Source organism: Patella vulgata, chromosome 1 (assembly GCF_932274485.2).
Source record: "Patella vulgata chromosome 1, xgPatVulg1.2, whole genome shotgun sequence".
Classification (NCBI taxonomy): domain Eukaryota; kingdom Metazoa; phylum Mollusca; class Gastropoda; family Patellidae; genus Patella; species Patella vulgata.
This window is the reverse complement of record NC_065879.2, coordinates 62,546,057-62,570,804: the sequence shown is the minus strand read 5'-3', so window position 1 is coordinate 62,570,804 and position 24,748 is coordinate 62,546,057. Positions and strand designations below refer to the sequence as shown.

At 35.5% G+C, this 24,748-nt stretch overlaps 1 protein-coding gene across 1 annotated transcript; it reads left to right on the top strand.

Annotated features, from left to right (window-relative positions):
* The first annotated feature begins 6,475 nt into the window (after nucleotides 1–6,475).
* LOC126813526 (succinate dehydrogenase [ubiquinone] flavoprotein subunit, mitochondrial) lies at nucleotides 6,476–24,723 on the top strand. The gene is made up of 16 exons (XM_050539157.2): nucleotides 6,476–6,590; nucleotides 7,275–7,376; nucleotides 9,841–10,002; nucleotides 11,506–11,649; nucleotides 12,262–12,426; nucleotides 13,539–13,687; nucleotides 14,464–14,588; nucleotides 15,433–15,601; nucleotides 16,267–16,462; nucleotides 16,913–17,113; nucleotides 20,081–20,173; nucleotides 20,647–20,745; nucleotides 20,902–21,045; nucleotides 21,435–21,548; nucleotides 21,973–22,085; nucleotides 22,727–24,723. The coding sequence occupies exons 1-15, from the start codon at nucleotides 6,531–6,533 to the stop codon at nucleotides 22,057–22,059; spliced, it is 2,010 nt and encodes a 669-aa protein (XP_050395114.2). The 5' UTR covers nucleotides 6,476–6,530; the 3' UTR covers nucleotides 22,060–22,085; nucleotides 22,727–24,723.
* The last annotated feature ends 25 nt before the right edge of the window (nucleotides 24,724–24,748 follow it).

The following is a 24,748-nucleotide window of genomic DNA, read 5'->3' as shown; positions in this document are numbered from 1 at the left end:
CAAAAATGACCTGAAAAAATGGCAAAATTGGCCAAAGATCACCCAGAGGCTGTTTCTCAATAACGGTGAAATTTTGAGATCGGCCCTCCTGGCTGTGAAGTAGCCTTGGGGAGTCCATAAAATCCCCCGGAGATGAACTCGATCTGCCGACCCCCACCTTCTGCATGGTTTTCTCGTGGAATGACTCTAACAGGTTTAGGTTTTTAGTAATAGTAGGCCTAGGCTAATAATATTAATATAAGTTTCGTGTATATCTGATTGTTTGTTCAGTTTACTATTAATATTATTATTTCCTACTAATTTACAATGTACCCGTATCAGACAGTGGTCAGATAAGTGATACAGGCGAGCGACTTTGGAAGTAGATGACGCATTTACTAACCAGTCCAAATTATTGCGTCTCGTGGGCCTCTGTTCCTCTTCACCATTATTGACGACGGATGCCTCTGTTAATGTTATGTTTGCCGGTTGCGGTTCGAACATAGATGGTTGAATCGGTCCCGTCGCCGAGTCCAAATGATCGTCGGACACCTCATCATCATCCGAATCAAAGACATTAGAGAAACCGCGATCGGTTGAATAGCTGTGAACGCTGGCAGAATCGTCGTCAATACAGTCTCTCTGTGAATCACGGCATGATATACCCGCCATATTGTTGACGTGCTTCCTGAGATGGCGTCACGTCATGCTAGTAGGCTTATTAATTTTGTTTCCGTGAGTCGCGAGAAAATTGAAATTGAAATTCGTATTGTGTTCAAACCGCTGGGCAAATCACATTGAAATTTTATATTGAGTATTATTTGAGGATTAAACTACACATATTGGGGGAAAATATGATTTATTGGACTAATATCTAATATTCAGTTATATCTTTAAGTATTCATTGTTGTAGGTCAGATTTAATTTTTTGCTGCAAAGGTATCTTTTCTTTACTATCATTTTCTAGATTCTTGATGATAAAGTCCGTATCAATTGCGACGTAACGACTAGAAGTGTGCTTTGTAGGAAGTGCATTCGATGAAAACTGGGGAAAATATGTAATGACAGAGAGCATATGTTTGCACGGCCACAAGCTTTTCTTGAAATCCTCACACGTGCATAATGCATCTTCATATCAAATCTAACAATATAAGAAACATTCTGCTCCTTATTCAATATGGTACATGTGTTACTACTAATATTGAAATGGATGTCATCTTTTTCGACACTTTTCCACAATCTCTCCATACAGTGTAATACAAAGGTTTTTGGTCTGTTATGTAGAAAGTCGGGAACAATTGTTGATTAGTTCTTGTAATCATGGAGACTTTCTATATTGTATCTTTTATATCTATATCATATAAAAATTGGAACAATTGTCAAAACAAATTGCAATAGCTAGCCCAATTATGTTGTGGGGGCAAGGGCTTCTGGGGGCGGACACGCCTCCTTTCAGAGAAGGGTCTAGGGCGCTCTCCTCCCAGAAAATTTTGGAAAATAGAGTTTGCACCAGAGGAGAGGAACTATGAAAATAGCGTCGGTATGCGATCGGTTACTTGGTTGGGCGCCCACCAATCTCGGCATTGTGGGCGCCCCTCTGGGATGAGGCACCCAACCAATCATGTCGTTTTGGTTCGCCCCATTGATCAAGTCGTGCGGCCCGACCATTTAAGCAATATATAAGAAAGGCATTAATTAGTTTGACTACAAAATCAATAATGCTTTATTTAGAACCATTCATTATTTTGACAACTGAAGTGTGATACCTGTTCATGGAATCAGGAAAAAACCTTTCCATTAAAATGGCAACCATTCCATTGAGAGTTTTCGATAAGACCGAATTTTTCAAGTAGTTTTCTTTTAATTCTCGGTGCTGCCGTTCTAAACCATTGGTAGTGTTTACTCGAATGTTTATATCTAGCAGAATAAAACAGATCAACACAAATTATCTGTTTTGTTTTCTCACACATTTATTACAACTATTTCCCTAATGTTTTATTTCATTATCAATGAAATAGAAACAATCTGGTAGCAAAGACCTTACCTTATGGTTTTTAATCCAAGTATTCTCGATATAAGCCTGTAATTTGGTTGACTTGTTATAAATTATACTTCCTCGAAAGGGCTAAGTACTTTTCATAGTCCTTTTTCTGTCTGGGCATCAGCCAGTTTCCTTAACCTAAATTGACAAAAAGTGGGAATTAGACAGGCTTAGAAACACAATTCCACTGCATGGTCCTCCTAGCTGAACAAACTATACATTTTCGACAGCTTATAACACTAAGAACACAAGCCCAAGAGTTTCGAGAAAAATGTTTGCACAAACTCGATTTAGGGCCTGACGAAAATCAAGCCCAATATTTATATCGTTAATAGGATCCATGGGGCCTGCGATGGTTGGTGGGTAGGTGTTTGCCTAGTAATCATGGGCTGGGTGAAACATGCTAGGGTCTCATGAGATGGGGATATATTTGTTGAGTAAAATGGTTATGAAGTAATTGAGAGCAGAATCTGCCAGTAGCATTGTAAATCGCATTGAGACCAGGTGATCTTGATCACTTAAATATAAACCCACGGTCCACAGACCATTAAATTAGTCCCTACAGTATTTTGACTACATAAATAACAAATTCTAACTCACATTTGTAACTCAAATTCTAACTCACATTTTGCACATCCGTGGTCCAGTGCGGAGAGCCACCTATTCCAGCATTGCTCACGATGGAATTAACAATTATCTGAAATATATCAATATTTTCAACAAGTTTCCATCAAAACGGAACATCAGCGGGATTCGGTTTACAGATTCAATACATTTAGTTTCACGTGTAACCTTAATTTAAAAAGATTATCCGAATTTGGCATTTTGTAACTGCAATGCCATTTTTTTTTACTTTTGTATGTAACTTAGCCATGTTTGGATTTAAACCACATATATATTTTATGTTTTTTTGTATAAAATTAAATTTAATCCTTCAGGGAGACCTAATGTATATATGAATATATTTATTTATTTATATGGTTTTTTTTTATGCCTCCAATCAATATTTTGATGATATTATGGGCTAGCCAGGGAAATATATTGAATTAGGAATGAAGTACAAGAAACTTTACGTTTAACGGGAATATTAATGCATGGCTTACAAGTTTTGAAATGTGTCTTTAACCTCATGGGTTTTCTCCGGGTCCTCCGGTTTCCTCCCACTGCTAAAGACCCCTACGCGCAAGCGAATGATTGAAATAAAATTGAACCATGTGTTAGTCCCAAAATGACCTATTTTGTGTCGAGTGGACGTTAAACCCATTTCTCTCTCTCTCATTTCGGGACTAAGTACTTAGGGTACAATTCTTTTATTTCAATAATTCGTTTGCGCGTGGGTCTTTAGCAGTGGTGAGGGGGACGGGCGGAGAAACCCCAAGCGGATTGTTAGACATACGAAAGTATAGTGTGCCGTGTATCTTCAGCAGTCAGCATTGGCTGAGAAAGTTCATCGGGATTTTCCGGCGTGGTTCCCCCTTTTCAGTGGTGCAGGACATATGGCCTGGCAGAGGACAAAAAAAAAACGAGGTCCCCTTACGCATTGGCGTGCACGTAAAAGATCCCTTGGCAGTTGGAATTCGATATAAGAGTAGGCCGTAGCGCCGCTGTCTGGGCAAATTGTCCCTCATAGCGCACTGTATGGCGTACGCCCGTCTTCATTAGCCCGGTCCGTTGAATAGAAGTCAGCTGTATGGAACGACAAACACGCTACATTCATTTAATTGGCACGGGAACCATGGGTAGTGAATTGATTTTATGTTAGTTCGGCATTACATAATATAGAACCATAATTCAGATCACTGGGACACAAAACATCCACCTATGTGTTCACTATACTAGCCGGGACTATGTAATACTACATCTGGTGGGTATTCGACTGATTACTAAACAATAATACATTAATGTTCGCCTCGATTTTACTTTGTTTAATGTATAAATTATAAAGAATAAATTAAATCTATCACTGACCATCTTTTATTGATCTGTGAAAAATCATTCGGCTCTCAAATGGTATTACACAAAACTTTTGAGAAGACTTCAACTGTCGAAATATTTAATTTAAGGTGTGCCCAGAGATGGAAACAAAGTGAAAATTCTCAAGATCTCCAAAGCTTGGACTCTCCCCTGACCGTCACCTAACAGAATAAACAGTAAACATGCCAAGAAAAGTGTCAGACTTTCTATGACAAATTAAAGCCCGGCCATTCCTATGGGTTTTCTCTGATTCCTCCCTCCAATAAAGGCCTATCTACACAAACGATTATTGACACATGAATATAGCTGTCAGTAGAAAAATGACCTAGTTTTTGTTGAGAACCATTAACATCCCTATCTTCAGACGCGGAAACAGAAAGTGGGGTGGGGGTACAATTTACAATCTATTTTTGTCTTATGATTTTTTCGAGAAAAAGCCTTCGGCAAAGTGTACTGAAAAGTCCAATTTGTTACATTTTAATTTTGAACAGTTTCATATAGTATTTGCGCAATGTGTGTAGTTTTGATATTTATTTACCGATATGTTGAAACCCCTATTATTCAGGTAAAGACATATAAGAAAAGAAAGGACCTTGAGTAGAAAGAGAGAGAGAAATGGGATTTAACGTTCACTCGACACAAATTAGATCATTTCGGGACTAACATATGGTTTAATTTTATTTCAATAATTCGCTTCCGCATAGGGGTCTTTAGCAGTGGGAGGAAACCGGAGGACTCGGAGAAAACCCACGAGGTTGGACAGGCAACCCTACTCCTTGTCACGCCAGTTGACTCAATGACAGATAGCTATACACACACGGGACGTATACAGGGGCGTTGTAAGCATTAACGGGACCGGGAGCGAGCACCAACAAGAGAGAGAGAGAGAGAGAGAGGGGGGGGGGCTTGTGCGTAGGGGAGGAAACCGGAGGACCCGGGGAAACCCCACGAGGTTGAAGAGGCGACCGTACTCCTTGTCACGTACAACCGGGGAATCGAAACCACGCCAACTGACTCAAAGACAGACATTATGATACAGCGCGCACGCGCTAACCATTCGGTCATCCAACCCCTTAAACCTGAGGGGACCCAGTCGAATTAATTTATTCTAGCTCTCTTATTCAGGGCCCTCACACGCCTATACACGCGCCCATCGACGATTATCCCAATTTCTACGCTGCCTAAATTGACGCCTGTTTGCCATCTGGTGAGTTAATAGAGGCACAACACGCGGTCGTCGCGCATGCAAATTGGCTGCATGTAGCCGATTTCTAATCGTTTGGGTGTAACTCGAATTCCTGTAACTTGGAACAAGTTTACAGAAAGCTGATTGGCCGTTTGTCCTCGATTTCGCACGACCTGTGTACGAATGTATTGATCCTGGGCTTGTGTAGTGTATCTAGGACGACCTGAACGAGATCAATCATCAACATTGTTTGATTGTTGGTACCGGTTCCACAGTCTGCTGATCACAGACTGTGACACATTAAGCATGTTGGCTACTGCTCGCTGTGTACATGTAGAACCCATTTGAAGCATGCCAATAGCACGTAGACTTCCATCATGTTGAAGACGTTTCATTGCAAATTAAACGTAACACACTAAAGCAAAGATATGCGAAACAGTAAATCTTATACAAGACCCGATAGGTAAGCAACCATGGATAGGATAAACCAGCACGCGGCAGTTTTCATCAAACCTTCCTTGAAGTGTCAAATTTGACAATGAACCCCTCCCACTTGTATGGTGTTATTGCAGGTTTGTCGACGTGCTGCCGGACTACCAGGTTGAGTTAGATCATACAAACTGGGTATATGGGTTCGGTGTTTTCTTTCCGTTTTTTTTGGCATTTTAAATGGGTTGTCGTGCCGTGTAGATTTTTTCTACATTTTGTGTTTGACACTTTCTACATTTTGTGTTTGACACTGTTTATCACTTCTATAGGCCTACTGTCGTGCTTAGTTCGTAGTGCTTTTTTGAGATGATCCGTCATAGGTGGGATACATATTTCCAGGTTTGTCGACGTGCTGCCGGACTACCGGGTTGAGTTATACAAACTCAACTGGGTAATGGGTTCGGTGTTTTCTTTCCGTTTTTTTTTTTACATTTTCAATGGGTTGTCGTGTAGAATTTTTCGGTTTGACACTTTCTACATTTTGTGTTTGACACTGTCTGTCACTTCTATACTGTCGTGCTTAGTTCGTAGTGCTTTTTTGAGATGATCCGTGATAGGTCGGATATATTACACTTATGCCTACCGGTATGAGTGGAGAACGTGCTACTTTTACTTTATAACCCGAGCTGCACAAATGTCAGGGTCAAGGTCACTTCTAATTAAAACGAATAAACTGTGCATTTCTTACGTATCTGCGAATATAACTGTTATGAATACAATTTAATTTAATTACTGCAACATGCTTTGTCAAAATAAAGGTATAACAAGTCCTTGGTTTCGTAATAAACGCACTTATATAAGAAACTAAAATACGAAAGAACGCATGCTCTACGACCTTGAGATCGTTACAAGGTTGCCAAAATGGCCTCCCTATTAAGTCTGTCTGCGAAGTCTGCTCAAAAAACTGCAATTAAATCGTTTGTAAGTATATTGCCGGGTTTTGTTTTTGCATCTAAGAAGTGCAATATGGTTTTGTCTTTCTAGAGATGTCGATTTTTTTTTACATATTTCTGGTATATTATTGTCGTAAGACTGTTATTAAAACTTTGTTGTGGTTTGGTTCTGCAGAGAAAAACAAATTATGCAACCGGACAACCATATCATATCATATCATATCCGTGAGTTCAGTGAGCTGCACAAGCCGCAGTTTATCAGCAATGATAACCGGTAGCACTATTTACTCAAATCAAGCCAAGACCACCATTATTTCAATTCGTATCATAATAATTTATTGAATGTCATAATAAGATTAAATACAACGCACTTTTGACTAAATCAAATACATTACAACTCACTTTTGACTAAATTAAATACAACTTTTGACTAAATCAAATACAACTCACTTTTGACTAAATCAAGGTTTATTTTGACACGAAAACGTTAAAAGTTTAAATTAAAAACGACAAGCTGGCGTATTATAGAATGGCATATTATCAAATATCGATATATATATATATATGAGTTGAAAATTTCAAATCTCTACTATTGTGGAAGTTATGTATTTAAAGGGAATATCAGTTTCTGGATTAAACCAGTAAAAATGAGCTATTGCCAGTAGAAGGAAGTTAAAGGTGATATTATATTACGGTATTTATTATATTTTAGTTGTACAATCTCTCGAAACCAGGAGCAGCAAGTTCAACAAGAGATTTAAGTTTTTGGGTTCATGGTAGAAATTCAAATGCTAAAGTCAGCACTGGTGCACAGGTTAGTAAACTTTAATAAAAAAATTAAAGAAAAATGGTTTTATACTAATGTAGCTCTATTTAAAAAGTGCCTGAAACTGTTTCAACTTATCATTGAAAGTCCACTTAATCCTGTAATTGAACAATAGATAGATGACAGTTACAACTCCATAAATCAAATTTTAAAGGAGATTGTCCATCTATTTCTATATTAAAGAAAATGGTCCTATTTTTATATTCAAATGATTGATAGAAAACGAATCAGCATTTTAACAAGTTTTTAGATGGTACCAATTTAAAGATTGCATTTGTGACAACCTGCGTGATATAGAACTAGTAACTGTCAATTGGAAAGATTAGACACACAACTATCAGTATCATCAGTAAGCTTATTTATTGAAACATAAAATTGTAAAAATACACCAATTTACTAAAAATGTTACTATTTTCCGGGGGGTGTCCATAATCTTTTTTAGGATAGCTTAGTTTTTGTTAAATACATGTATAGACGCAGATAGACAATGTCCTTAAATATTAATATTCACTTATTTTGACCCCCATGACTATTTATTATTATTACTAGATAACATTTGATAACATTCTCAACTAATTTCCTGACTATTTATTCAGAAACCACTCAGATATCAAATTAACGAAGTTTCCCCAAAACCTATACAACAAATATTGAGCAAGTTTAATTTAGTGCAATTAATATACCAATGTTAAATAACTTAAATCCCACCCCTGTAAAGACAAATTATTATTACTGTTGTGTATTGGACCAAAGTTTCAACACTAGCATTGGTATTGTATGGTAAAAAGTTTACATTTACTTAAAAACAATACAAAAGTGTGTGTACAAAACAGAATTTACACTTTTTTTAAATCTGAAAACATTCCCCCCAATTATATATATTATAACATCTGATGACGCCCAAGAAAGAGCAGACAGCTAGCTTATAATTTGATGTATCAGAATGAAGTAAAGTTGTTGATTTTTTTAACTTGACATATTTTTATACGCCCACATTTTCATGTGGACGTATTGTCGTCGCCCCTGTCCGTCCGTCCACAATTGTTTGTGAACAGTCTACAGGTCACAATTTTTATCCGATTTCAATGAAACTTGAAATATAGGTTTATCACCCTAAGATCTCGGTTCCTTTCGATATTGGCATCTATCGAACCATAACTTCATGGATTATGGCCCCTGATTGTACGAAAAATCACGTTTTTGGCTTGTGAACACTGTAGAGGTCACAATTTTTATCCGATTTTGTTGAAACTTGAAATGTAAGTTTATAACCCAAAGAGCTCGGTTCCTTTCGATATTCGCGCATATCGGACCGTAACTTCCTGAATTATGGCCGCTGATTGTACGCAAAAACGCGTTTTTTGGCTTGTGGACCCTATAGAGGTAATAATTTTTATCCAATTTAAAAAAACGTATTATTATATCACCGTTACACCCTAAGGATGAATGAGTTCGAATTTCATGAAAATCGGCCCAAAATTGACAGACAAAATGGCCGCCGTTCGTTCTCAAATAGCGTAAAAATATGGTATATCAAGGTTGTGGACCCTATAGAGGTCACAATTTTTATCCGATTTTGTTGAAACTTGAAATTTAAGTTTATAATCCAAAGATCTCGGTTCCTTTCAATATTTGCGCATATCAGACCGTAACTTCCTGAATTATGGCCCCTGATTGTACGAAAAATCGTGTTTTTAGCTTGTGGACCCTATAGAGGTCATAATTTTTATCCGATTTAAAAAAACATATTATTATACCACCGTTACACCCTAAGGATGGCTGAGTTCAAATTTCGGGAAAATCGGCCTAAAATTGACAGACAAAATGGCCGCCGTTCGTTCTCAAATAGCGTAAAAATATGGTATATCTAGGTTGTGGACCCTATAGAGGTCACAATTTTTATCCGATTTTGTTGAAACTTGACATGTAAGTTTATAACCCAAAGATCTCGGTTCCTTTCGATATTTGCGCATATCGGACCATAACTTCCTGAATTATGGCTCCTGATTGTACAAAAAATCGCGTTTTTAGCTTGTGGAACCCTATAGAGGTCATAATTTTTATCCGATTTAAAAAAAACGTATTATTATATCACCATAACACCCTAAGGACAAATGAGTTCGAATTTCATGAAAATCGGCCTAAAATTGACAGACAAAATGGCCGCCGTTCGTTCTCAAATAGCGTAAAAATATGGTATATCAAGGTTGTGGACCCTATAGAGGTCACAATTTTTATCCGATTTTGTTGAAACTTGAAATGTAAGTTTATAACTAAAAGATCTTGGTTCCTGTCAATATTTGCACATATCGAATTGTAATTTCCTGAATTATGGCCCTTGATTGTAGGAAAAATCACTTTCGTTTTAGCTTGTTTTCTATCCATCTCTCGAAAATGTGGGGGTATCCTGCCTGGCAGCCGCTGGTTTATGGCTGTTTTTTTTTCTTATAAGGTATCACGAGATTATCCAGTGATAGATCATACATATGATGCAGTGGTGGTAGGGGCGGGTGGTGCTGGTCTACGAGCTGCATTCGGTCTGGCTAACGAAGGCTTTAAAACAGCATGCATTACCAAATTATTTCCTACACGATCACATACAGTCGCAGCTCAGGTGAGTCATGAACTAAACACTTGTTTCCTACACATTCATTGCAGAAGTTGGAAAATAAAGTATTTTAAAATTTTATTATTTAAGTCTTAAACTTGTATAGGTTTCTCAGTTTTCCAACATATGTGGTTCGCCGATGTCATAGATACAGTTATGATCGGATTGGCTACATGTGCTCGATAATTGTCTGTGACTCAGTGTGAGAGAGCTACTTATTAATTAGTTATAATCAAGCCTGGGAATAACTTTCAAATGTGTGTGTCTGACACCATGCCAGGCTGGATGAACATGCTGCCTGACCTTTTAAATTTTCGGTCAGACATAATATTCTGACATTTGGGGTGCCACAAAGTCTATCAAGATCTATTCTGTTGACTAATGTCTTTTGCGATCCACATGACTTGAGCCAGGGCAGTTTTGCTTAGTTTTCGTTTGTTGGACGAAATTGGTTTTGATTTGCCACAGATATAAAAATGTTCCTCATTAAAATGCCTTGAATGTCATTATACTCGGGGTAGATATATGTCGGCCGGGAAATGCAAAGTGCTATTTTATCTCGGGAATGAAACATGAACACAATGATTAAGGAATGAATAATTGGGTCACACTTCTTGCAGATTTAAAATACACACCACCTATTGAGAACTCAACTATTTGTTGTATGATTGAATAAAGTATGATCTAGACTTTGAGTTATTAAAGATACATTCCTTTGTACAAACTGGGTGATTTGATGATATATTTGGACTAAAAACATATTCAAACTTAATTCATTTATCATAATTTTGCTTCAAATCCTTCTCAAAACATTGTAATTGGCAGGGAATACGCCTGCTATAAAAAATCGATCAAAAGAGGTCATGTTTGTGTCAAGTGACTTACCTCTCTCGGTACCGAGCAATGGGTGTGATTGAAGCCGGAGGAGAATTCATTGCATATACAAGACGATGTTGTCTTTAATCGCTGACTATTTATTAAAAATATTGAAGCACAATAAATTCTTGGATTATCCACAGCCAAAGTTTTTTCCGTGGATTTTAACTCAGAAACTGTTGCACCATAAAGTTATCAACATTTACATTAAGCACTCACTAATGCTGGGATATTAGACAATCTTCGCGTGATACCTTTGATGTTACTCGAGCAGACATCATTATCGTCTGGTTGCCGGTTAGGGAAACCCTTATATTTTTGCCCTGTATGCACCCCATGGGTGTTTTTCATGGAATCCAGTATTTTTGTAGTAAGATTGGATATTTCTACTTTCCATATATATACCAAAATTGACATACTTTTATTGGAAATAAACACCCGATAAATTTTTCCTCAGACAAAATGACAGACTGTTTGGAAGTTGCACCTGACAAGTCGCAGAATTTGATCGGACTTTTGTGTCCTACCAGTTATTTCCAGGCATGGTTATAATGGATTATATATATTTCAGGGCCGTATAAATGCTGCTTTAAGCGATATGGAAGAGTTCTAATGTATTATATATATTTTTAGGGTGGTATAAATGCTGCATTGGGACATATGGAAGAAGATGATTGGAAGTATCATTTTTACGATACAGTGAAAGGATCTGATTGGTTGGGGGATCAAGATGCGATACAGTATATGTGTGAGGAAGCACCTAAAGCTGTTATTGAGGTATTACAACCAGTGTATGTGATTGATGTTATGGCCCAATCATTTGTTTATTTTAATTCTCATACCTTTCTTTCAGGTGCCGTTATCTTATATGTATCTCTACGGATCCTCGGTTAAGCTTTCTAGATTAGGGGTTGAATGAATCTCTTTCGACCCGTCTCATTACTTGGAGGTAAATTAAACCTCACAATTGAACAATACCAAGTTAATTTAATAGGTGTTGCTTAGAGTTGATCTATATTTTGAATCAGTTATGGTACTCAAACTACAGGATTTGTAATTTTCACCGATGATGTACAAGACTATGAGACGAAATCATCAACTCATTGAAGGTCTATTGAACTCTCTTCGTCCCTGGAAAGTGACAAAAAATACATTTCCGTTATTTTGTTAATTTCTCTGTTTTTGGAGTTCCATGACAATATATGACAGGAAGACCATTTCTATAGTCATAGGATGATTGTTGTAGGATTGTTTCTATAGTGACAGATGGATTGTTTTTGTCGTGACTATAGTGGCCTAAGGATTGTCTCTATAGTCATGAGAAGACTGTTTCTGTAAGGACAGGAGAATAGTGCAATGTAAACTATTTTTCTCTGCTTTTAATTTCAGCTTGAGAACTACGGTATGCCATTCAGTCGTTTAGAAAATGGTAAAATCTATCAGAGAGCTTTCGGAGGTCAAAGTTTACAATATGGAAAAGGTGGTCAGGCTCACAGATGTTGCTGTGTTGCAGATAGAACTGGACATTCTTTACTACATACTTTGTATGGTCGTGTAAGTACTGGTCAGTCTTTACTACATACCTTGTGCTGTCGAGTGTGTGCTAGAAATTATTTATTACATACATTATTATTATTATTATTACACATTTCTATAGCGTACAACTGTCGCATAAATGTGATCATGGGCACTTTTACAAAGACATATTATAGAGCAATACAGTATTTGTCCACACCATTATTATAAATTTAATATTTATGCAACTCTAAATAAGAAAAACAAATAAATAAGTAAGAATTTGAAATACCGGCTGATAACCAATGTTTAGTACAGTAATATTTATTCATCATCTACAAATTAGGCCTCCAGAAAATTAAGCTACTAACTTAAATAAAGGTAAGTCAGACTTAACACCGGCTGAATAATTCTGTGACTTCATCTATCTATATTAACTTTTGGAAAAATATTTTCAGATCCGCTGTCTTTTATTTTGACAACCACTTAGTGGTATCGATACTGTACTCATTGTTAAAGCACAGATTTTGCTGGTGATTTAAAACGAAATCGGCGCCCAAGGGAGAATATTTTCAGTCATCTCTCTCACAGTCATGTTTCTCTTGAAAGATATGGCATTTTGATTGTAAAAAAAAGACAGATTGACATCAATATTGACACCATCTTTGCGAAAAATAAATTAACCTTCAATTTTCCGGTGCCGTTCGTGATTGTCAATAGTATTTCCCATGGTTACGTACTTGATAGATGAGTCTTGTTTTCATTTCCTGTTATCAAGAAATGTTCAATAGTTATTTCCCTTGATCGCAGGAAATAAAAATGTGTGACGCGTCCCATTTTTGATGACGCAGCGGTAGCTGAAAACTAGAATATCTTTTTTGTGTAGCCTTACATTTACATTTTGTTTGTGTTGTTTAAAAGAATTAGTCAAGCTGCAAAGAATCGACTACTGGTGTTAAATTTTAGGTCCGGTAAAAAGTATGCAGCTGTGCTGATCATCTAAATTAAGTAAAGTAGTCCTGATAAACCCTTCTAAAAATCTGGCATTCTATTAAATTGTTACTAGATAAATCAAATACTGTAGTTAGATTTTATAATTATGAATCGAGGAATGTAAGGAAATTTTATTTTTACAATTTTGTATTTTTCAGTCGTTGAAGTATGACACCAACTATTTTATTGAGTATTTTGCATTAGATCTGATTATGGAAGGAGGTGAATGTAGAGGAGTAATTGCCCTTTGTTTAGAAGATGGCACAATTCATCGTTTTAAATCAAAGAACACCATCTTGGCAACAGGGTAAGTATTATAACTGTAAATATTCTTTAAAATATATAAAATAAATCATGCAGAAATATTTTGAACAAAAGGTAGTTGTTGAGTGGTATAACATGGGTACTGTTGATCATCAGGGTCTGTTATCATGGGTTTGATACTGTGGATGTACTAATAGTACTGTTGATATATTATGATAGAGATAGAGGATATGTCTAGTATTGTTTCTGTTGTATGTCTAGTATTGTTTATAATAGAGGATATGTCTAGTATTGATATATTAAAGAGGATAATATGTCTAATATTGTTTATATATGATAGACGATATGTATTATTTATATATTACATAGGATATATCTAGTATTGCCTATATAGTATAGAGATACATCTAGTCTTGATATATTAAAGAGGATATGTCTAGTATTCTGGTCTCATCAAACATCCTATACCTACAGATGTTAGGTCTGGGAAATATTCCATTAAATAGCTGTAGAAATATTCCGTTAAAATAGCTGTAGAAATATGATTGTCAAGACAAAAGCGGTGGGTGGGTGAGAACATGAAAATGTAATAAAAGGGCCCCAATTCAACAGAACACAAAGTTTGCATAACAACCACATTCCTCCATCCAAGTAAGGAATTGACGGATGAGTGAGGATTGTCGGTAGAACATGTGACAGTTCAGAAACAGATAGTATTCATTACATAGAATATATCTAATATTATTTATATAACATAGAGAATATGTTTGGTATTGTTTATAGGGAATACTTCTAGTATTTTTTTTTTGTATATTATAGAGGATATGGTAGAGCATATTTTTCGTGTACATCAGCTCACACATGTACAGGTGATGGTACAGCTATGGCAAACAGAGCTGGGCTACCTAACGAAGACATGGAATTTATCCAATTCCATCCTACAGGTAAAATCTCAATAAACTAAATAACTTGCACATTGATATGTTTTTAAAATAATAATAATAATCGTTTTCTATAGTGCTGAACATTCAGTTAGTCTGACTACTCTGTGGCGCTTTACTTAAAATGGGTAAATAGATCATGATTCGACTAATATACATGATGGTTGTAGAGAGATAGATGTGTATTTTTCAAGAATTTAAAAACACTGCCTTCATTGACGGGGGTTAAAATCAGGCACATATATTAATGTCATGCCAATTGATGTTTGAAAAATGCAGGTGCTTTGAAGATTGCTCTCCTTGTCAAGTTTAGGGGGACTGTTTAGAATGCTTTCCTAAATGTTTCTGGTCTTTCTTTAGGCGGGGGGAGGGAGGGCCCGAGGGGGGGGGGGCCCAAATGTGTCGAAGAGCATTTGATTTGATTTAGAAATAAGTGCTAGAGATATAGCTCATTGATTAATTGGGGGGTTGGATGGCCGAATGGTTAGCACGTGCGTGCTGTATCATAGGCCCGTCATTGAGTCAACTGGCGTGGTTTCGAATCCCTGGTTGTGCGTGACAAGGAGTAGGGTCGCCTGTCCAGCCTCATGGGTTTTCTCCGGGTCCTCCAGTTTCCCCCCACTGCTAAAGACCCCTATGCGCAAGCGAATTATTGAAATAAAATTAAACCATATGTTAGTCCCGAGATGACTTAGTTTGTGTCGAGTGGACGTTAAACCCCATTGCTCTCTCATTGTTTAATTCTATCATTGGGTATATATGGAATTAGTTGGTGACAATATTTACACAAAGTATAATCTGTGTTCAATGTGTAGATGTGGTTGTTGTATTATACATGTATCTACAGGTATTTACGGAGCTGGTTGTCTTATTACGGAGGGATCACGAGGTGAAGGAGGATACCTGATCAACTCAGAAGGTGAACGTTACATGGAACGATATGCACCAACTGCTAAAGATCTCGCATCACGAGATGTTGTATCACGTTCTTCTACCATAGAAATCCGAGAAGGAAGGTAGGTCGATCACATCACGAGATATCATGTTTACATTAATCTACTATAGGTAGATCAATTATCGGTCTGAGCGGATATTGGTATTACTGATAATAATAATAATGATACTAATAGTCTATTTATGATTTATAGTGCTCTGTTTCCATGACTAAGCATGCTCAAAGCGCAGTCCAAAAAGTGAGCCACTGTCACATGCTGAATGCTGATGTAAAAAAGTATCTTTTGAGTAGATCTAAATACTTCTAAAAAAGGTGCGTTCTTGACGTACATAAGTAATTCATTCCATTCTGTTGGAGCAACATGTGAAAAACAGTTCTGGCTGAAACGAACCGTTTTGTTTTTTGGCACACGAAGAATATTTTTTTCTTAAGACCTTAGTGTTCTTGATGGGGTCCGAAAGATTATTTGGAGCACAAAATATTATACTTTATCCTGAAGTGTACTGGTAGAAAATGTAGGTCTTTAAGAGTTCTTGTTACGTGGCTAAAGCGAGAAGTGATTAACACTAACTCTTGCTGCGGTGTTAACTGATGTTTTCTTATGATGACATGTTATCTCATTTAAGGGGATATATAATGGGAAAAAGTTATGACAAAAATACTAATATGCAGATAAAAAATATGAAACACTGATTGATGAGTAATTTGTCAGATGTTATATTTCAGGGGTTGTGGACCAGAAAAAGATCATGTTTTATTACAGTTACATCATTTGCCACCAGAGGTCCTTCACACACGACTTCCTGGTATCTCAGAAACAGCCATGATCTTCGCTGGGGTTGACGTGACACGTGACCCTATACCTGTATTACCCACAGTTCATTATAATATGGGCGGAACCCCCACTAATTATAAAGGACAGGTGAGAAATTAAACTGTCGTGTTAACTGGCAATTCTGATTATACCAAATCAAATTAACAGGAAAACTATCCAGTAAAACATATACGGTACAGACAATTACACTGAATGTCGACTGTGTGAACCTGTCTATAGACATGTTTCAGTAGCCCATTGACAGGTAGTATCAGGTGTTCTAGAAATGATCAGCCTTAGCATACCCTGTATCTTGCACAGACACCTGTCACATTTTGTAGCCATACAGCCAAATCCAGTAACTCTTTATGGGTCCAAAGGGTTCAACAATGTCCCAATGAAATTTAAAATGCCTGGTAACAGAAGTGTGTAGGGCATGGGTTCCATCTCGGACATATTTGCTGGGCATGGCCGCTTGTTTTAAAAATTGACTGAAACATGCGGTACCGATTGGTCAATTTACATGTTATAAAACTTTATGATATTTTTATTTTGTAGGTTATTCGGTATTCAAAAGAGACAGGAGATGAAGTAGTACCAGGTTTATATGCTTGTGGTGAGGCTGCATGCGCCTCTGTTCATGGCGCTAATCGTCTTGGTGCTAACTCACTATTAGATTTAGTTGTGTTTGGCAGGGCGTGCGCCAACACCATTGCAGCTGAAAATAAACCCGGTGAAAAAATAGGAGATATTAAAGAGGTATGGTCTATGTAAGAATTGACTTAGAAATGGGTATCATTTATACACCTTGAGAGGTGGTTGGTCATTTTCAACATTCAAGACTATTCAATTTTAAGTTGTTTTTTTTTTTGTTTAAACAATATTTTATTCAGGTTGTCTGAATGGGATTGGGTAAAAGGCTTATCCTATGTAAAACCCCATTTAAAGTTATCTGGTGGTAATTTTAAATATAACAGCCCTCTCTTGTCTGTTTATTTCTATGTTATATAGAATGTTATTTATTTCTATGTTATATACTCTTTAAAAAAAAGTAGGCTATATTGAAATGCAAATACCTATGCAGGTTGTCATATGATAACTCAGGGACACTCAGGGATCAAATTTGACAGGCACTAACACGCAAAATGCGTGTTGATTTCGTAGACAGCGTGTTACAAAATATGTCAAACGAAAAAAAATGCGTGTAACATTTTTTCGCTTATTGTTACTGAATATGATTATTCAATAAAAAAAAAACAATATACACACATATCATAATTGACCTTTTTTTTGTGTTCGACCATCTGTCCTTTCATTATTGTCGTTTTATTCCATCAAACAAATTCCGACATCGGTGAAAAATGTAAATTATTGGCGAATGGCTTTCACGCGACACAAACAGTTTTAATAGTAAATAAACACGTACCGTTTTGATTTTTCTGGATGATGTTTAACATAAGTATTGAAAAAATGTTTTCCTTTTGATGTTATTTACGATATTTTATTGCTTGATGAATAAATACTGTTATAAACTCCCAGTATTCATTCCACAAGTTGCAAATGCCGATAAGGAGCTTTGTTTACGTCATGTGACTTCTCGCTCACTTTTCCACCCGTTAGCATTATCCCTGTTTCTGTTCAATTTCTATACATCTCGACAAATTGTTCATATCGATACTTTGATTTTCCAAAGGAATCATTGATTTTCACTTCAGATTGAAATAGATTTTAATAATGCAGAAATATAAATAATGCCAACATTGCCAACTATATATTTTGAGAGTTCCGGTAGACTGATTGATTAGTGATTATCATTCAGCGGACGTGCAGTCCGTGATCCGAAAAATTGCTATTTCAGTATTTGACATCAATGGGCACTTTTTGACATAAGTACTTATGTTTTATAGTTTAATTTACTATCCTTGTATTATATAATGCATCTTCAAGAAGATGTACGCTTGAGTGAGGAAAAAACAAGTTTTCAAGGGTAGCTATAAAAATAAATATGCACGGACGAAAGAACACAAACTTTTTTTAATTTTTTTTTGTGTCTCCGCCATTTTTAATTTAAATAAAATATTATAATTAATATTTTGAAAATTAAAACTATAAATAACAACTTTTGCAAGTTTGTAAATTTTGTTTGTAAATTCAGTACTGTATGCTAAAAATAATATTGACTAGAAATAATAATATTGACTAGAAAGTGTCAAGTGGTATTCCCAACTTTTTATGCATATTTATTTACATTAAAAAAAAAAACCCCTGATAAACTGAAAGTATTGACATTTTATAAAATATTGCAATATAGTGATTATATCGCAATGTTTTCAGGGATATCACCCAGCTTAGCCATTAGCTTTTTAATGAAATTGTAAGGAATATGTGTACACTCCAATGTATAACATAGCTTGTACATGTAATCCAAAGATAATAAAAGTATTTTCATTAAAGAAAAAATTGCCCCTTGAATTTCTTTAGAATCTTAGTTTTGCTTGTACATTTGAAATCAACAAGCAAAATTTTGCTTGTGTGTTTTCAAATAAAGTTCTATCCCTGTGGACACTTGACATGCTTTGAGAGTATGTTCACAGATGAAGAACTTATAGCCCAAAAAGAACCACTGACACGCAATTGACACTTCAAGGAAGGGTTGATGAAAACTGTCGCGTGCTGGTTTATCTATCAATGTTAGCATTCCTATTGGTTCTTGCATACGATTTACTGTTTAGCATATCTTTGCTTTAGTGTGTTACATTTATTTTTATCGGGAGACGTGTTCGTCAACGTCAACCGACAACACTGCAAGAATTGGCCGTGGCACTGCAAGAGGAGTGGGTCAGATTGATCCAAATCGTTATTGGACGGTTAATTAGGAGCATGCTACGAAGAATTGCTGAATGTCTGAGGATTGGTGGAGCAGTTACTCATTATTAAGACAAAAATCAAAAACGTCCATTTTCACTTTTGACGGTGTATCTCTTTGCGAGTGAAATGGGGCCGTCAGATAAGCCGCCCATATGAACTGTTTATGTTCATGTGTAGGCAATTGGCCTGTTATTAACATACACTGGTTACCTCTAATAAAAACAGCAGTGCATTTCCACAGTTTTGTATTGTTTCTGAATATCCTCTACTTTTTTTTGAAGAGTATAGAATATTGTTTATTTCTATTTTATATTAGGTGTCACAACTCCATTGCCAATATTGGAAGAAAGTTGTTTTTCCCAATTTGTAAACTTTTTTCAACTTAACGTCAAACAGTGGTGATTTGATTTTTTGTAATAATTTTAAAATATTTTAGAATCAGATTTCCTGTTCTTTTGTTTGATATAATTTTATTAATTTCATAAACGTAAGTTGAAAAACATCAATTTTGCATGATTTGAAAAATTTTGTCACGTTTATAAATGTGGGTACCCCAGTTCAAGTGCTTGGCGGTCGCACTTATTGTTAATATTATTTTTTCATTTTAATATCATCTTGATCAGGGGTGCTTTGATCGCAACTTTGAGACTCCATAAAAAAAAGCATTTTCATCCGATTTTGAATCTGTAAAAAGTTTTGGGAGAAGAATGATGAGATCTACTTGAAAAACTAATAAAATCAAATGTAAAATCATCATCTCAAAATCACCTTTTCCACCTATTTATATAGAATGTTATTTATTTCTATATAGAATGTTATTTATTTCTATATAGAATGTTATTTATTTCTATGTTATAGAATGCTGGTGAAGAATCTGTTGCTAATTTAGATAAAATACGATATGCTAATGGTTCAACACCTACAGCTGATCTTCGTTTATCCATGCAAAAGGTATATAATGTTTAGAGAAGTAATTGGTCAGGTATAATTAACAGTTTTATCAAGACAAATTCCTTGGTGCTTGTTATTTTTATATGCCCGCATAGAAATGTGTCACAATTGTGCCAGTCCCAAAAATAAATGTGGTGTGAGCAGAATCATGAAATAATCAAACATTTCAGCAATAGTGATTGGTCAAGATAGTATCCTTGTCAGTTAGCAAATGCCTTGTCCTTCGAAATTCTCATGTTATTTTGAAATGTTAAATCAAGAGCCCCCTACATGTTCAAAGCAGGCTTTATTTTTCAAAAGCAAGAAACATATGTTAGAAACTGGCATATGACATGGGTAAAAGTGTCTGCCTGCTGAAACTTTTAAGTAATACTGCAGCTGATTCTGAATGATACTGTATGTATTCCAACAACTAAATCACTTTGGTTAAATTGTTTTTTCACAATTAAAATGTGTGTTTTATTTATTATCAGACTATGCAGAATTATGCTGCTGTGTTCCGTGATGGAGAGACATTAAAAGAAGGATGTGATAAAATGGATGGATTATATAAACAGATGGATGACCTAAAGGTTAGTTGGTGATCATCATTTCAAAATTTTCTTACTACCATATAAACAAAGAAACTAAACTAAAATTAAATTTCAGTTTAAGAAGAGATTAGGATCCAGGGAGAAGTCTTGCATTTTGAATTGTTTTTCTTCAATTATTTATGTATTTCATTTCAGGTACATGATCGAGGTTTGATATGGAACACAGATTTAGTAGAGACTTTAGAGTTACAGAATTTAATGATTAATGCAGTTCAAACTATTAAAAGCGCAGAAAATCGTAAAGAAAGCAGGGGAGCTCACTCTAGGGAAGATTTTAAGGTAAATGGGTGGCATTGATTTATTTGGAGCAAGATTTTAGAATTTTATAAGCCTGTCCATCATTTCTTGTGAACAATCTAGATTTTATAGCTATCTTGTGAATAGTCTAGAGACTACTACTATCTTGTGAACAATCTTTTAAGAATTAAATTACTTTATGTTAGTGGGATGAAAGAGTTCTGGAGGACATTTTGGGAAACTAGGTGAGATTGATCATTAGGGCGAATCCTATTAAAAATTGTGGATTGTAAATTTTGCACCTGTTTGGCAGAGTTATCTTTCTGTTCATACTTTGACAAAAAATATGAATGTAACATGTAAGTCCCAAAATGAACAGATTTGTATTAGGTGAATGTTAAACTTTAGTTTTCTATTTCATTTGTTTACAGCACCGTATAGATGAATATGATTATAGTAAACCTATTGAAGGACAGACGGCGAAACCTTTTGAAGAACATTGGAGAAAACACACATTGTCATATGTTGATGGTGCTACAGGCAAGGTAAGAACACCACACAGTTATATTTTACTTGGTATTCAGCATCACAATCTTCAGGGTGATGCTGCTCGACGAGCCGAACTATTTTCTGTAACCAGATTAATTGTTGAAGTTGATGCATATTATAATTATTTACAATTGTTGATTTTGTGCCAATATGAGGTAACCTCTACTAGGTCCAGACACTGGCCAAGGTGTGCCCTCTACTAGTCCATTACCCACAACTAGGCTCATACCCCTTTACCAGTCCAATACTCTACCAGTCCAAGGTGTACCCTTTAGAAATAACGTGATTTGTTTATGTTACAGGAAAATGTGTATTAAAGATAATGTGATAATCACCTTTTCTAACTTTTTTGATAGTATTGGTAAAGCTCTATTACTGACTATATTATTCTCTAATATATTATTTTATTATGTTCTACAGGTGACGTTAGATTATAGACCAGTTATAGATGATACATTAGATCAGAAAGAATGTCCAATGGTACCACCAGCGATAAGATCATATTAGCTACAGTGTAATGTCTATAAGATATGGTAAGTACGCTGGCCAGGTTTAAACAGTGGTCTAACATGACTTACCACTTTCGGTACTCCCACATGGGTAGTCATAATTTCAGTCTTTTGTACTAAATTTTTTCAAATTGCATAAGAAAGGAAGATAACAGCAATAAAAATTAAAAATATAATAATTGTACCAAATGTATGTTATAGCAAGCATAATTGTTATGTTGTCTGAGAGTGGGGGTGTAATGGCATAATTATTCATTATTCATTAAAAGGTATTATAGAAACGAAACAGGCTGTACCGTCCTACTACTTTTCTGCACCAACCGGTCTAACGAAGTCCGTTATAAGCCAGAGTTGTTGCCCTTGATCACTTAACAGAACAAAATTTATCATTTTATCTGCTTGAAATTTATATAAATTGTTTAGACAAGTGAAAGAATCCTGTTTAATTTCATCCTTTCTAGTAATCATGACATAGAATCTGGTCACAGTGATATTGACGCTATATGGAATCAAGATTTTGCTTTTTATTAACCCAAAGATTCACAATGAGATAACCTCTTTGGACTGGAAGGTTGTGGTCATATATATTTTGTTGTTACCTGGCAACTTATCATTCTGCTGATGATGTGGCACCTATCATTTTCTTATGTATTTAATATTTTTAGAATCTGAAGATGAAATGTACAAGGGATAGAGAGAGACAGTGTTATAAATGGTGATGAATATTTATTGATGTCCGCAGTGAAGAATTTTGGTTGATTACGGGCCATTTATGTTGAAACATATGACAAACTTTGAAATTTTTTTTATAATAAATACATATATGAATGATGTATTACCAGGGGCTGTCATAATTACATGTCAAAATTGTCCTAACCTGTCAGATAGACCTTACTGATCAATATACCTTTTGGTCAATTTAATTGCCATACAATTTGTTAATATAGAGTATTGTACTCATTTAACTCTACTGAAAAATTTAAAACTTACTTTAGAAGGTGAGCAATCTGATTAAATCACTGAATCTATTTCGTTTTATTTTTTATTGCTCAAAATTTTGTTTTACTCGTCTTTACTACACAAGTCTGGAAGAGTTGTTATATACCCACATTCTAGTTGAAGTGAGGGATTAACCAGTCAAGTGATCTGTTGAGTCGAGTTCACAAGTGATAGAAAACAAGTCAAAGCAAAATTTGTATTTCCGAATACCCTCTTGAAACACTGAAACTGATTGGTTAATCGATTGATAGGGTCAAAAGCCGCTCACAACTACTGGTCAGATCTTCGTGTAGGTGAGGCCATCGAAGTATAAAAATAATCTAACGAAATATAGGTCTGTAGTTTTAATCAGATTGGAAGTTGAGTTATATCTATAGAACAGCAGATAATGTAATAAAACACCAGATTTTTAATGGATAAAAAGCTTCTTTGTATTTTATTTCAGCGTTTTGACTCCGTAATATGATCTTTACTTATGAACCAAGTCAGATGAAAATATTAAATTTCTGATGATTATTTATGACCATGTGTCAAAATGCTGAAACAAAATTTTGTGTTTTAATTTGTTTTGAAGTTGCTCTACTTCATTGGCTGTACACAATGGAGAATGCAACATCAAGATAAACTTTGTCAGATGTTAAGTAAATTTTGTGATCTATTAAATTTAAAATAAGGAATATAAAATGAAAGAATGATAAAAACCAGATTTTAAGCAGATTGGTACTATGTGCTACGAAATAGGTTAGGTTTACCTTACGTGGAGCTAGTTTTGATGGGGCTACAGATTGTCACCTACAAAATTGCAGACTAGGGATCGAAAAATATTTCGTCAAACCAGATAAGGTTTTTGATTTTGATATGTGATGCTTGATATTCCAGGACCAGGCTGGACAGACATTTTCTAAATTATGTATAATGTGATAATTGCAGTAGATTATTAAATTCAATTTGTATTCCAACAGAATACAACGTGACTGTGTTGTGTTATATTTAAGCTGACGAGTCTCACATTTTACATCCTTGGTATACCCAGTGGTATTGTTCCGTTCTACTCCACTAAGCCCTTGGTCCATTCGCAGGGGAGACACATTATCAACCAATGGAGTGGACGAAGGGAAGTAACTAGCATTTTATTGCAACAAAGATAGCTGAATCGGTGTGGTGAATGTAAACAATTATGCTAAGACTGGTATGTTAACTGTTTTTTGATTGGTTCATAGAATCAGCCTACGATTAAGGGAAGATAATTTAAATTCATGAAATCCCTGTGAATGGACTTCGGGGCGTAGAACAGAACAATATCACTGGGGATACCGAGGATGAACAGTTCATCGTTTTACATCTCTCTTTAGGTCTAAATTTTCTCCCTTTGACAAAAAAAATTGAAAAGGGTCAGAAACACCAAATCACTTTATTTTTAGTTGTATGGAATACCATATCAGCCAAAATATATACATGTATATATATATTCTAATTCAAGAGTGTAGTTGTATGCTCTATTTTTAATAGAGCCCTGTTGTTATTTTGTCTGGTGTGTTATTTATTCCATACAGCCAGATATTAAGGGGATCTGATGCTTAGATGGAAAATGTAATCAGGGGAAATGATCTAGTTAATATTATATGCAAGTGTTTTGTAAATAAATGCTATTTGTTGTTTACAAGTTTAGTTTTCTTTTAAAGATCTTT